At 41.8% G+C, this 15371-nt stretch overlaps 1 protein-coding gene and 1 long non-coding RNA gene across 2 annotated transcripts; one reads left to right on the forward strand and one right to left on the reverse strand.

Moving 5' to 3' along the window:
* Positions 1-4254: 4254 nt before the first annotated feature.
* Positions 4255-9221, reverse strand: LOC148027613 (amino-acid permease BAT1 homolog). Its single transcript, XM_087689322.1, has 8 exons — positions 8965-9221; positions 8107-8367; positions 7636-7654; positions 7334-7553; positions 6226-6407; positions 5857-6146; positions 5443-5572; positions 4255-4883 (listed from the first exon to the last, which is right to left on the reverse strand). The coding sequence occupies exons 1-8, from the start codon at positions 9051-9053 to the stop codon at positions 4530-4532; spliced, it is 1545 nt and encodes a 514-aa protein (XP_087545448.1). The 5' UTR covers positions 9054-9221; the 3' UTR covers positions 4255-4529.
* LOC148027614 (uncharacterized) lies at positions 4793-8867 on the forward strand. Its single transcript, XR_015692612.1, has 2 exons — positions 4793-4926; positions 6964-8867. It is a non-coding gene; the product is annotated as an uncharacterized LOC148027614 (long non-coding RNA).
* Positions 9222-15371: the final 6150 nt, after the last annotated feature.

Raw genomic sequence — 15371 nt, forward strand, 5'->3', positions numbered from 1 at the left:
AGATAGTTCTTTCCTTTCTATGCACCAAACATTTCATAGTCAATAATGAATGTGGAGTAGGCACACCTGGTAAAGTGTCGGGAGTAGTAGTAGTAGGGTCATCTTCATCTTCAGTGAAATCAGGCATATCCTCATGCTCGTCTTCGTCCATGGCTCCAAGATAGTTGATATGTGCTGGTGGCTTCTTTGAATGACAATTTGTTGTGAGATGCCCCGGCTGGTGACACTTATAGCATACTATTGGCTTGGCTTTGGTTACATTATTTGCAATGGCTGGAAGTCTGGGTACATTTGGATTTGCTTGTGGAATAGGCTTAGGATTTGGATTGACATTGGATGGTAATACAGGTGGTTTAGCCCAATTCTTGCGGAAAGATGGTGATGAGAAACGACCTGGATTAAACCTTCTAAAATTGGAATTGAATTGTTTAGATCCGTAATTACCATTGGCTTGGAATTGCTGTGGTCGTCTGTCTCTTCCGCGTAACTTATCTTCAGTGTCGTGAGCTAGTGAGATGGCGTCTTCAAGGGTAGCAGGCTTGAACATGTTCACTTCAGCGTAGTAATGTCCAAGAAGTCCAGACATATACTTCCGCTTATGTGTCATCTCTGGTACGTCTTCAAGAATGCGTAGCTGTAGGAGTGCATTCCAAAAATGCTCTGTATACTGTGGAATAGGCTCACGATCCCGTTGTTGAAGTAAATCCCATTGCTTGATAGCCTTCTCATGAAATTGCGGTGGAAGGAAATTCTGCATGAACTTCTTCTTGAAATCTTCCCAAGTAGTAGGACATTCTATGCTCTTGCGTACTACAGTCCACCAAAGTGATACTCTGTCTACCAAATGATTAGTAACACACTTGATTTTATCTTTTTCTGGATAGGTTTCCTCATGGAAATAGTCATCAAACTGGCTAATGAAAGATAAAACAGTCTTTCCTTCTCGTATGCCATTGAAAGTGCGAAATTTGAAACTTCGTTTACTTATCTTTGATTCCTTGCGAATGGTTTGTGCTTCAAGAGTGGCGTCGATGGTACGTCGAATCAAATCTTCAGCTTGAGGTTCTTCTTTGTCAGTGGACGCTCTTTGTAATTTTGTCAATTGTGCTTGCAATGCTTGCCTAGCCCTTCGTTCTTCTTCTAATTGTAGCATGATTAGATCCAGCTTTTGTTCCATGGTAGGCTCAGGTAAGTCGTCTTCAGCCATAGAATCATCCATATGTGGGATCGTCATCCTGTAAAACTCAATAAACCTTTCTTATTCAAAATCAGGTTAGCGGGATGAGCGTAACTCAAATTCGGGGTTACAAGGCTATGTATTTTTGGGTATTTCTTTCTCAATTTTTAGAAAATCTGCAATATTTCTTTCTTCGTTTGCTGAAAATACTTCAGCAAACCTATGGATAGGTAGAACACTTTGCCACGAACAACTTTCCAGTTCAGAGTTTCTGTGCAAGAACAAGCCTTCTAGGAGTTTTGAGCACTAGTCAGTTCTGACTCCAGTTGACTAGTCTGACTTGCAGAGTTGCAGACTTAGCCGACTTGCAGAGTTGCAGACTTGCAGAACTGAGGCCGACTTGATGAACTTGCAGGACTTGATTCCAGTCGACTTGCAGAACTTGACTTCTAGTGCGCAGGACCCAGAGTTTGGTGACTTTCTTGCCCTGTGTGACTTGCAAAAACCTTGCTTTGACTTAAGAGATTAAGCTTGAAAAGCTTAATGAGGCCGTCGACTGATTTCGTGGGGGGAGGGGCCGTTTTTTCCGCCACGCGGAAAAATCGGACCTCCTTTGAGATAAAACGATTTGTTTTTTGAAGGTTTAAGCTTCTTTTCCAAGCTTATAAACTCTTAAGTTCAACTTTGAAAAAAGGGAGATATGGATTGTCTCACTGTATAACCACGACTTGATGAAGGAGATGATTGCGTGGTTCTCCGCCTACACAGCCTGGTCCTTCGCGATCTGAGAGTAGAAACAGGGGTTCTTGATCGCCACAAGTCTGCCTGTATCGACGGTTCGCGATGAGATTGATTGTAGAGCCCGATCGTTCCTAGAGCTCCGCCTTCGCCCGAGATGGGTAGTGATTGGAAGCTCTTGATCTCAGCTTCGCTCTGATACCACTGGTGCACAGATCGGTCGCAGTATGCTCACGTAGTGAATCCCGGAAAGTCCCCAAGAACAATAAACTCTACATTTTTACACAAAAAACAATGTAAAAGCATGAACGACACGAAGCAAGAGACCAATTGGGTTCAATTTCCCCCCATGCCTTGTGTGAGCGCTTCACAAAGCATGTATTTTATGTATATTTCCATCTTCATGCTCAATAATAGCCCAATTTACAAAAATATGACAAGCTTTTAGCTTTTGAGTTTGCTTTCTACAAAAATAGGAAATAAAGCTAATGGACGGTGCCCATGGAGTCTGGCACGCCCAATCTCAATGTCCAAATAGAAATAACATATCCGTGCGCATAGGCGCATACAAAATAATAATCAATAATCAATGTATCAATAGACATAACAAAATATAGGAGTGGCGCCTATCAAAATATAATCAAAAGGTCGAATACTCGCTAGACTCCAATGCTTTCCTCCGCCACTGCTGCTATCTCTACACATCAACTGAAGCATTCACAATCGTTAGTAAAATAATACAATTAAACCGACAAAAGTGAATACCTAGCAGTCTTCAGCTACATAAATAAATCAACTAGTTAGAAATAAATCCTAACCTTAATTTATTACGAGTGCGCACTCTAAACTCATAAACATTTATTAATTTAATATGCATTTTGCGAAATCACCCGCTATAGAATCACCCACGTACACACTAAATTAATGAAACGCCCGAAAAGGACAGGCGTCCCCATCAACTTCTCGCACAAAGAATCCTCTTTGTGTATGAGCCCCGGTCATCCAAGTTTACGGAATCCACCATAAAACCTGACGAAATCCACCATGGAATATGCCTCCTGGCATCACTATTACAGTAGGTGATAGCAGTTTGAAGGTTGTTTCAACCAAAGAAACATCATATTCGGTGTATTCCATCAATGGAGACAACTTTCGTGGTGGTCTAGGCAGGGTAGCAACTAATTTCTTCCATTTTCTCGCAATGAAAGTCCAAAGTTTCTCTCTATTCAACATTCTCTCTCATTCTCCATCATTTCTCAAGTACCATTAAATGCCAAATACCTAGTGTCCCCAAGTGACATTTATGACTAATAAAATGTCTTAGGCCAAATTTTGACACTAGATACCACCTGGTATTTGTGCCAAATACCTAGTGTCACCAAGTGACATTTATGGCTAATAAAATTTCATAGGCCAATTTTTGGCACCAGATTCCACCTAGTATTTGTGCAACATTACTTAAGACATCTGTTGCCTTTGACATCCATTGATTTCCTTGGGTCCTTGGCTCGTAAATATGAAATAATCTTAGATGCACTTCACATCTGCAACAAATACTTAAACATTTAATTAAAAATTAGTCCAAATGTTAAGTAAATCAAACAAAATTTGATGTCTTCATGACACTAGAGACCAATGCTACTTATAGTTGTCTCTTTTGGAAGTAATAAGTGGAGTGGGTTAAGCTTACAAATGACCATTGTACACTAGCATCAGCATGATAAGTCAAATCTTATAAATGGTATCCTTCGATTTTCTTTTTACTCTAAAAATTAGTTAGACCTTAAGCTTGAAGTTTGAACTTGAGTAAATGAAGAATGATAAGCTTGTAATGACAGCAATGAGAGCTGCTTCACAAATAGAGCAAGCATGGAAACCTACGTGTGTAGATGTGACCTCTTGGCACAATTCACCAAATACTAAAATTTGGGACAAAAAGAAACTTTCTATATGATAGGACCAAAACTTGCACCCTACCGCTTGGCCATGCCCCACAATCATGCTTGGCTAATATTAAATTGAAAAATTCCAACTTCAATCAATCCATAGTGCTCAATGCTAAAGCCTTGTAGAATACTTGCCCCACAGTTCTTCTTCTTGGTATTGAATCGAATGGCTTCAACTTCAATCATTCCATGGTGGTAAGTGTTAAGGCCTTGTATTGTATTGCCAACCATGCTAACCTATGAATGAAAATCATGAGGGAACAAGATGTTATTGTGAATTGGGAAGGAATGTCTCTCCCGTTTTAGCAAGTCACAATCCATCGCGTCAGTCCTTTTAGTTTGCTATGTAGAAACCAACACGTTAAGAAATGAGAAATCAGAAGATCGCAATCATTTCAAGGTTAGAAGTCCATGTATTATTACCACAGAACAATGCTGCAAAATTGTTTAATTTGGCATGGATAGACATGCCGAGCTCAACAGCTGGCACTTGCCCATCTCAGATCACAGGCTAGTCCATAGTATATTATAAATTGTACAGGACATATCTGTTGTTCGCTGACACGCATACAAATCACAACTATGGACATTACATTACATCACAATTATCAGACTTGAAAACAGGTTAAGAGGGTGTTTCTAAGCTGGTTCTTGGAAGGGTTCGGTTTCTATACTGGTTTCTGTATGTTGGGGACAGGACCCTCGAACCAGTACCTGACATTGGTGAACCAGCTGCCAACTACAAGTGCAAGCACGCTGCCCACAGCCACAGGGGTGTAGTTCAGAGACCCCTGTGTGATGGGGTACTCTACCGGCATGGAGAACAGCACCGTGATAAAGGCCACCCACAGCACTGCAATCCACCCTACTATCAGTCCCCATGCCCCCAAACTAAATGGGCCCGCCACAAAGCTCTTCCGCCCTATTGTGATGCGAAACAAGATCGGCAGTGCATACGAGATGTACATCCCGATCGTCGCAATTGACACCGTTGCTTGGAATGCCACTGCGCTGCCCAGAGACTGCAGAGACACAGAAGAAACTTCAATTTCCTAGAAAAGACAGGTAAAACATGCTTAATTGATCGTTTTTGTTGGATTGTAGGTGTATGCAGCAGGTGGCAAGAAGTTTTTGAATATCAGATTCTTTCATTGTCAGCTCTTACATGTTCTACCTTTCTGGGCTCTATAAGACATTTGGATTTGCTATAAACAAGTGATCTTTCGTATCATGAGGATTGATGCATACTTTTTACTTCCAAGCATCAGTACAGTGCTTTTGATTATATTCTGTGTAGAGGTTTCCTGACACAGAGGGTCCTCGTCTTGCATTTTAAGGAAGGTGTGTATGGATCCCAAGCCCTAGACAGAAAATTTGAGGGATTAAAATGATCTAATTTGAAACAATTGGCACCTGGCTATGGTGAAATATATGAGGTCTCGTGTCAGATGAAAAGCATTGTAGTTGTCTATTTGCATGGATGGACCTAAACAAATGGCCAATGGATTACCAATTACTGTGTTTTGTGGGAGTTTGTGTTGACAATGGAGGCTTGGGTTTCAAAAGTTGGGATTACTATACCGGTAAGGCCATAAGAAATGCAATGCCGGCAGAGAGCCAGACAGCATACACTGGCACCTCTTCTTTATTTACCCGGTGCCAGATACTGGAACCAGGTATTGCTCCATCTCTTGAAAACGCATACACCAATCTGTCCAAACCAGGCATGATCAGACACCACATCATTCAAATCTCATGCCATCAGCAATATCTTGTTTTGAAAACAGATTCAAAAGGTCGATGCAATTTTTATTAAGATGAATACGGATGGTGTTCAGTTTCTTGACATCTGGTACATAAAACTTCATATGTTGGACTCAAAGCGCGTGTTTACATGCAGCATATGAAGAGTGCTGTAATTAATACAATTACTCTTTTTATAAAGAGAAGAATTCAACTTTTCCTCTTGAAAAACACCGAGAAAGTTAGCAATACCGTGAATTGCTGGTGATTGAACTTAATCCACAGAAGAAGTTTGATCCTGCAACTATTGCCAAACATATGATTCCCCCAAATCCATTGCCAAATCTGTTCTTGAAAGCATCATAGAATAGTTGAGCAGCAGAGTAACCATTTGTGTCATTGTGTGGATCCAAAAGATGAGGCAGATCGGTGACTGCAAATGTTATGCCAAGAATGTAGGCCCATCCCATAATGATGGATATAGCAACAGCCCCCACAATCCCATATGGTCCATTTTTGGCTGCTGTCTTTGTCTCTTCTGACTGTCATTATAGAACATGGATCATCTTTTTTCTGTTACAAGACAGCTGAATGAGGAACAAAGAAAGGTAAGATTCTCACCAGATGAGCTGAGGCATCATATCCTGTAAGCGTGTACTGACTTGTTAAAAGTCCAAGCAAAAACAGATAAGCCTTGTTGTGTATGCCATGAGAAGTTTGTGTGTTGAAGTGTTGAAATACAAAACTTGGGTCAGCCCGTGTCGTAGAAACACTTGGAATCACAACCACCAGCAAAGCCACACCTGAAACAACCTTTAGCATAATGCATCATTGCCAAATTTCAATCCTTTGGCAAAGCCTTATCCACCATCACTGAAAACCAACTGAAATACCGCCCCATAGCATGAGACATGAGATAATACTTTTGAAATAAGGTTGACCACAGTGCAGTAAATGTGGAGCAGGTAAATGGGTATCTATGTACTGGCAGCTTATGTTTAGAGGCTTACTTTATGGAGGAAGAGTGTGACTCTTGGGTATATGAGAACGCAGCGAAATGCTTTTATGTGGACATGAGCCTCTGGTCAGGCAGTTCACATATTTCTTGTACACTTGGGTGGATTTTTTTTTTTTCACTTAGTATTTTACCTTAGGAATTCTCGCTGAGGTGTTATTAATAGATATTTTCTTCTTTGGAAAAAAAGGGTGAGTGTAGAGCTTAGGGAAAAATGTAAACAGGCAATTCATGTATTTCTTGCATTGTTGGGTCGAAGCTTTTTCTGTTTGTACACGCAAAGAGTCTTTTCCCTACTACTAATCATATCTAATGCATCCCTTCTCATTTTTCATTGGAAGAAGGCGGTATTCTACATCAAAACTACAAACAAAGTACCTGTGGAGACATTTAGACAGCTGCTGTCCCCTTTAGTAGTTGACCCCTCTAATTCAGGTGAATGATCTAACGTCTTCATGATACATTATCTTTTAGTCATTTAAAAAGGTGATACCTTGTGAACTTACGATACAACTGCCCTCTATGCTTCCTTGCACACGATAAGACTCACTTTGAGGACTGCTCAGCTATTAAGTGCAGGTCATGATTTCAAGGTAAGAAGTTTGGCTACCCTCTATCACATGTTTAGAACTGTTGAAGCAGTCATTTTGAGTTATGTGAAAAGCCACTGTAACAGCTAGTTTAATTCATTGTCAATCATAGTGTAGAACTTACCCAAGACATTCCATATGGCACCCACAGTTCCCAGTCGTGAAATAACGTGAATTGGGAGACTGTTTATGAGAGCATGAATGATAAGGAATCCTGCATGAAAGCAGAGAACAACATATTTTGAAGCGAGTATTCCACCTCCATTGGCACCTCCTGTACTGAGAAGAATGATAACCTTGAGCAAAGTTGCTAAAGAGTAGTCCACACTTGTGCTGCCAGCCCACTGCAGTGATTGATTTTTAAATAGAGAACTTCTGATGGGTGAAACATCCAGAACTTGACATGCAGGGAAACATAGTACTGACCTGGCCGAGTACATTGAACCTGCCATGCAAACCAACAATTCAAATGGTGGTGTACCTGAGAATTGTAAAGATGGTACACATGCATTGAGCGATTTCTGAGCTATTGCAATACTGTCATGCTGGAATGTATAACCCAGTATGAGCAATTTCATTCCAACCATTAACTATTTTGGAAATTAGACAGTTTGCATGGTGTATGATGGCCTCTAAATGTGAATAAATCAAGGCACAATATATCTGTAATATGACTCAGCCTTGAGCTGTATCTATGTGAATTAGCTAGCCGCTAGGCCTTTCATTTGCAGTGTCCTTCGCATATTCTAAAGTTTTGCCCAGTTAGGTCACATTGTTTGTACTTGTAGTTAGCACTGCAAGGCAATATCCCTTCTGTTTGCTGCGTTTGGCTAAAAAGAAGGCATGCCAAAGTTCATATATTCTACTGATGCCAGAATGGTAGGTGTGGCCTCTTACCAGCCGGTTATCCAGGATGCAAATGGTCCCCAGCTGCTTCCTGCTAACCTGTAGCTCCAGAAGTACAGACCACCAGATGTTGGGAAAGCAGAGCATATCTCAGCCATGGACGTAGCAACAAACATGGTAAACATTCCTGCAATCAGCCATCCATATGTCATGGAGATTGGGCCTCCATAAGCCAAGCCAGTGTTGTAGACTGTAGTGACTCCAGTGAGGATGGAAATAAGTGAGAAAGATATTGCCGAATTGGCAAGCACTCTGCATGCCAGAATTTCACATCTTACTCTCTCTCTTTTTAAACGTAATCCACCTCTCTCTCTCTCTCTCTCTCTCTCTGTGCATCGATGTCCTGAACTGGTGTTTTACTAATAGACAGCTTACAATACAAGGCCAATTATTCTCAACTGCGAGAATGCAGGCACGCATGCACATTCACATATTTTTTGTGGAAATTTTGGAATATCTATGGTACTTTGTTTGCTATCCAGTAATCAGCAAGTGCTTTGAAATCACGAAGCAATGAAAGGATGCGGCAGTTGTGAGCAAGTTCCGCTGTTTATTTGGCTGGCAAGTTATGCTATCTGCAAATCGGAACAATGGCATTTTGGATCTTGCCTAGTTTCTTAGCTAATATTTGGTGGTTTTTTTCTTTTTTTTTTGGGGGGGGGGGGGATTAGAGCCTTCGGCAAAGCGTGGCTGTTAATATTTTTGGCCAAAGGCCAGTTTCAGAAAAACCAGACTAAATTGGCTAAAAAATTCTAACTGAAGCCAAAAACTGTCCGTGCCATGGGCCGATCATGTGAAGGCTGATTGATCTGGTAATGGAAGCAAATACTCTAATGGTACAAGACATACGAGAGGCCACGCCTGAGCTCTTGTTTGTAGCCGAGCTCATGGAGGCGACGAAGGTCAGCATCGTGGGTGACCTGCTCGGAGCTCACCATAGCTGCTGCAGCAGCAGACACAGCAGCAGGGGAAATCTCCGATTGCAAATAATGCGGATTGCACCCACTCAGGCTAACTCTCCTTTTAGATACACAGAATCATGGAAAATGCCGGGGAGCCGAAGATGGGTCGCGCACTAGTCTACGCCAGAGTGCCCCACGAGTCCATCCGAGGTGCTCCTCGTAGTCTATGGTGAGTATGGCCCAGCAGGTTTGCTGAAAGTGCTCCACTCGTTTATTCAAAGTGCTTCTTGTAGTCGATAGTGAGTACGGCAACATGCAATTTTTCTCCCCTTTTTATTTTTTATAGAGTTGGTGGGTGAAACCAATGTTCCAAGTAAGTTAATATCCTAGATGAATGGATGCATCATGCTACCAAGGTGAGCAGCAGGAACAATGTATGAGAAACGTTGGGAAAACACACAATGTACAACAAGGGAATATCTCTAGGAAAACATAAGACCCCATCAACAACAGTGTTTCTAAAGACGATGTTGACCGGTACCAAATCATGAACTCTAAAACAATCTTACAATTACAATGAGTGGTGAAGTGATCTTTTGAAAGAAGTTAAAGGATCACATGCGATGTCACCAAAGATTCTATGATTTTGAGCCTTCCACATGATCCAAATTGGCCAAATACTAACCCAAGCTAAAAGTGTGAGAATTCTAAGAGTTGGAAAGATAACCCCCAGCATTCAAAATTGTTTGCAAAATGTAGACGAAGGTAATCTTGCTCTCCAGCAGGCAATTAAAATCTCAAGCTCTCGTGAAGATGATGGGTTGAAGGGGAAAATCCTATATAATGAGCGATTGTTTCCAAAAGTGAAATACATCTTTGGCAAGTTGAAATAGTAATAGTCCTCTTTGCAAGGAGATTATCAAGACAATGCAGCCACCAAATATCTCCAAAAGAAAAGCCTTAATTTTGATGGCAATTAGCATTTCCATATGCAAAGCAAAGCTAGAGGAAAATTAAACATCATGCCTTGGTGAATGCTTTCAAGGCAAATGGAATCAGCAAGTTCCGTTTGCCAAGGTGTTTTTCAAAAGTTTTCCTCAATATCTCAATAACCTAAACCTAAAAGCTTTTTTTTTTGTCCTTTTCATATAACAAGTGGGAGGACGAAGTGTGCACGTGCATTATAATTGATAGCATAATTCAAAGGTAAAACACTTATAGAGGCCAAGTGGATAGCTTCTAATAATCACATTTGACATGAAGCTTTCACATAACCCAATTATTAATTTGCTAAATTGTGGCAATGTATCCCAAAAGATATCCAATTGTTTGACAATGTGATCACAAGGAGGAATCTCACTAGACCAAAGGAGATGATAATATTGTGGTTAGATATAAAAAGAAGAAATTTAATGTTAAGAGCAACAACCGAACCAAAAGTTTCTAATGCTTTCATCAAGGTGCCAACATCCATTTCTTAAATTTTTAGCATGAAGAAAAAATCAACATGTGCTCATGTAAGAAAATGAGAACCATTTGGTAATTCAAGTTTATGTAAATACCTATTAGTAATAAGAGAATCCAAGTACATCTAAAAAGGATGAGCATCCATCGCACATAATAAAAATTCAAAGGACAACCTTGATGAATTGATTTGCCCAGAGTCCAAGTATTAAGTAAAGCACATCCTAAAATAGTAGGAGCCTTCCTACCTTGATAAAATAAAAAAACGACAATTTGGATAGACAAAAACCTAAATTTGCCATTGTTTGTGCAATAATGTAATGCTAGCCAATAGAGTCAAAAGCCTTCATAATATCAACATGTAGATTTAGAATGCCATGAATTGTATATTTAGCATACTCAATGGTAGTGTACACATTAACTATATAGGGATTTATATGCATGGACTTTAATCATAAAATTTTCACACTACATTTAAAGAAAAAGCTTTATCGATTATTTTATATGATATTATGAGAAACCCTTTTTACAAGAGCTTTAAACATAATATTTAATTAAGTGTATACATTCCAAAAAGAACAAACTTCTTACATGACACTTGCTTCTTCATGCAAAGTAGAATCATGTGACCATAATACTATTTACCGATGTATTCTTTTCCTATCCAAATACATAAAAGAAGAGGCACCCTTCATGATATCACTCCACAGTCTAGTGATTGCACTAGTCCAGTTTCTAGATTGTATCATTTTTTCCATGCTAGAACTGATTGGTTTTTTAGGTGCATGCAAAGTATCCAAAACAATTATTTCCTTGCCTTTGCTTTGACATTTTTTAAAATGGTTCCTCTAGTCTACCAGTTGTGTGTGTGTGCTAGCAATAGATGAGGCCCAAGGGGTGAATTTGCCTTTGAATGCTTTTGTTCATTATGCGAAAGTAAAAAATAACAAAAAGCACATGTAGCAAAATGTATGCTTTCCAAGAATTACAATGGATTGATCCCAACGAGCCACATCATAGATGCCCATGGCATCTTCCAAATCTTTTCAAAGATCTCTTCAAAGGTGAGACCATTGAAGGCACTTTGATTTTCTAAGTAAAGGCTGGCAAAGGAGTTTTAGCAAAACACCTGATATATCATGTTGTTGGAACACGTGATACTTTGAAGCCATGATAGAAAGAGGAAGCGGTAACCTACACGCGTGACACACACACACACACTCTCTCTCTCTCGCGTGGATCAAGTCGCCAGGAAGCAGGCCAAGCAGCAGTGGACAAGAGCGCCAGAGGCAAGACGCCAAGATCCTTGTTTTCGCTTTTCTATAAGAAATCAGAATGACAAAAAAACTGGTAAGGCCACACGTCTCCAACACACGGCTTACTGATATCTCCTGGCCTTTTTGGATGGGCGTTGTTAATTTAAGAATTCCAAGGAGGATTGCGGGCACCTACCTACTACTCCTAAGACGCTAGAGCATCAAGCCACACGTTACGAGAGAGAATGTGTGTGTGTGTGCGCGCATGCGCGTGCGCAATGCCATTCTTATAAGTAAAACATTCAAGAAAATCCACCCATATTTTCACGGGCATAGTAAAATTTCAACATTGCGGTAAAAAAAGGGGGGCAAAAGTTATACAGTGGGTGGGAGGGCGTAAGGGCTTTGTAGCTATACTATGCCGTTATCATCGGAAGCACCTATATAGGGAGTAGTAGTGACTCAAAGCCCTGTCTTGTTTTCACACTGCGTGTGATTTCCTATACCCAATGGGGAACCCTCTTATGTGCAGTGTCACGAGAGTGTAGTCGTGGGATGTGTCTATGTTGTCCCGCTTTTTGGATTGAATAATACAAAAGTATACCTTGAGCTCACATATCATGTTACCTTTCTGTGCCGTGTTGAGTGCGTAACGAGTGCAGGTGTATCACACTTGGTATCAGAGCAACTCTTGCTCGGAGTGAAGGAGTGCTCATGGAAGCAGGAGAGAAGATTCAGTGCCCCAAAGAGAACGAAGTCGTAACGACCCACGTCGTGACGTCCCGTGTCGCGACGCCCCCCGTTGTGTCGACCCCCGTCGTGACACCCCCGTCGCGTCGGTCCCTGTGTGACATCCCGATCCCGACACCACCCACCATCTGAAGACGTGACGCGGCTTCCCTGCGGCACGACCACTACCACCACAGGTGAGACGCGGCTTCCCTGCGCTGACAACACCACCAACCACATCGCGCCTTTCCCATGCTGACAACACCACCAACCCCATGGAGGACGAAAGGGAGAATATTACCCTCCCAACAATGGAGGAGAGGAAGAAGAGTAGAGGGCAAGAATGGAGAGTAGCCCAAGAGGAGAAGGTAGCCGGACTGGAAATGCAGTTGGAGGGTATGTCAGGCATGCTGGAGTCAATATGGAGGAACATGCATATGAAGAAAGAGGAAGAGGAAAGGAAGAGAAAACTTGAAGTAGAGCAGGGCTATAGAGAATGGGTGTTACAACAACAAGAAGAGGAGGAAAGACTCAAAATGCAAGAGGAGATGGATAGAATGGGTAGAGAGGAGAAGTATAGGAGGGCGCAAGACACCAAGAAAGAGAGAAGAAGAAGGCAGTAGAGATAGAGAGTAAGAAGAAAGACAAGAAGAAGGAGAAGAAGCACAATCGAAGGGAAGAGGAAGATAGCAACAGCTCGGAGGATGGCTATGGAAAATTCAAAATGTCCCAACCAGCCAAATACAAAGTAGAGAGAGACAGGCTAGTCCTGAAGAAGTGGATCGCAGAGATGGACATGTACTTAAAGTATTCCCGAATAACCGAAGATAGGAAGGCGGAAGTGGCAGCCATTTACTTGGAGGAGGACGCTACCAGTTGGTACCTACTGGAGCAAGAGCAGGACCACACCATCTTCTCATGGGAAGAACTCCAGGAAAAACTAAAAGATTACTTCATTCCAAAGATGGAGAAATTTAAGGTGAGAGACGAATGGAGGAACCTCAAACAAACACAAGGGAAGATGAAAGAATACGTTAGCAAGTATAGACAGATTATGCTGCAGCTACTAAACACGGATACAGACACCAAATTACATGGATTTTTGTTTGGGATGCAAGAATGGGCTAGAAGAGATGTGGAGAGACAGGAGCCAACAAGATTAGCAGAAGCCATGAGAATGGCCGAAAGATTAGTGGACCTAGAAGGTAGAAGAATGGCCCAGCGGAACCAAAGCAGGTTCAACACCAACTTTAACAACAACAACTCATGGAACCAAAGGCCCAATGTCCCTAGAGGGTCATTCACAAATACAAGGAGCCAAACCCCCACCACCACAACGGCTGTGTCACAAACCGCATTGGTACCAAGAGGAGCAGTAGGAAGATGGGGAAACAACCATTACAGGCCAACCCCTAGTACATCAAATGGACCCACAGGATCAAATACATCATGGTGGAGACCCCCAAGCCCTTCCATCGGGATCAGATGCTTCAGATGCAGGGGTGCACACTACCAAAATAAATGCCCCGTAGAAGATATAGCCTCATCAAGTGGGTCGAGGGTGAATGCAACTAGTGCATATGAAGGAGAAGAACCGCAACCCCCACGTATTCAAGAAATCCAAAGCGGAAGTGATGAAAGCATGGACCACCCAAGGGTAGGAACAGTCAGCGTTCGACCCCAATGCATGGCGGCCAGGGTAGCAGCAGTCCACCACCTATATATCTAAGGCAAAGTGAGCGAAGGAAACCAACTCATCATGGTGGACACAGGGGCCACACACAACTTCATTACCCCAGAGTGCGCAGCTAAACATGGATTGAAACTTTCTAAGGCCCTAGAAGGATTAACAGTAACATTCGCACAAGGAGAAGCCAAGGAAGTGAAATAAGTCTTTGTAGTCCAAGTAGAAGTTGGAAAGTGAAAACCAAAACTCAACTTCTTAGTAATCCCCATGGATGATTTTGAAGTGATCCTAGGCTTGGAATTCTATGACAAATATGTCATTGTGATGTTTGGGAAAGGTGTAGATGAAATGATGCTAGATATGCAAGAAGAAGGTGTCAGAGTACCCTGTGAAAGAATGCAATTGCTTGGAAGGACCCTAATCAAAGTGCAAATGAAGGAGAATAAGCCAGGAGTGTCATGTCAAACAGTGAAGCCAAATGCAACCCAACCAAGAGGCCAAACCCAGACAACATTGGTCCAAGGGACCGTTATCAGGCCACGCATCATGACGTGTAGTGCTAAGCAAGTAGAAAAAATAGTCAAACAAGGAGATATGGTCTACTTATGTATGATCCGACCAATTGAAGAAGAAGATGGCAAAAAGCCCAAGCACCAAAGCAATAACACAGAAGTGGCAGAGATACTTGAAGAATTCAAAGATGTAATGCCAACAGAGCTACCCAAGGGTCTACCACCCAGACGGGATGTGGATCATAAGATTGTATTGATTCCAAGGTCCGCCCCACCGGCCCGAGCACCCTACCGCATGAACCACACCGAGGTCATGGAATTTAAGAAGCAGCTGCATGAACTAGAAGAACAAGGTTTCATCCGCCCTAGTAAATCCCCCTTTGGTACCCCAGTGTTATTTGTCAAGAAGAAGGATGGGGGACTTAGACTATGTGTAGACTATAGGGCTCTTAACAAAATCACCATAAAAAACAAATACCCAATGCCCCTAGTGGAACACCTCTTAGATAGATTGCACGGAGCCAAGTACTTTAGCCGCATAAAACTTAGATCAGGATACCATCAATTCCGCATAGCAGAAGAGGATATCCCTAAAATAGCCTTTCGCACCATCTATGGTAGTTTTGAGTGGTTAGTATTAGGATTTGGCCTAAGCAATGGGCCATGCATATTTTGCGGCCTCATGGATGGAGTCTGCAGGCCCGAG

Source organism: Lygodium microphyllum, chromosome 12 (genome assembly GCF_053477565.2).
Source record: "Lygodium microphyllum isolate KBCC chromosome 12, Lygodium_microphyllum_v1.1.10, whole genome shotgun sequence".
Lineage (NCBI taxonomy): Eukaryota > Viridiplantae > Streptophyta > Polypodiopsida > Schizaeales > Lygodiaceae > Lygodium > Lygodium microphyllum.

What these genes read in the sequence shown, in the direction of transcription:
- LOC148027613 (XM_087689322.1), bottom strand. Translation starts at nt 9,053, where the DNA reads ATGGTGAGCTCCGAGCAGGTCACCCACGATGCTGACCTTCGTCGCCTC. An exon ending in ATGATGCCTCAGCTCATCTG is followed by an intron (nt 6,147 to 6,225) that starts GTGAGAATCTTA and finishes CTATAATGACAG; the next exon opens with TCAGAAGAGACAAAGACAGC. An exon ending in CATTTCTTATGGCCTTACCG is followed by an intron (nt 4,884 to 5,442) that starts GTATAGTAATCC and finishes GTGTCTCTGCAG; the next exon opens with TCTCTGGGCAGCGCAGTGGC.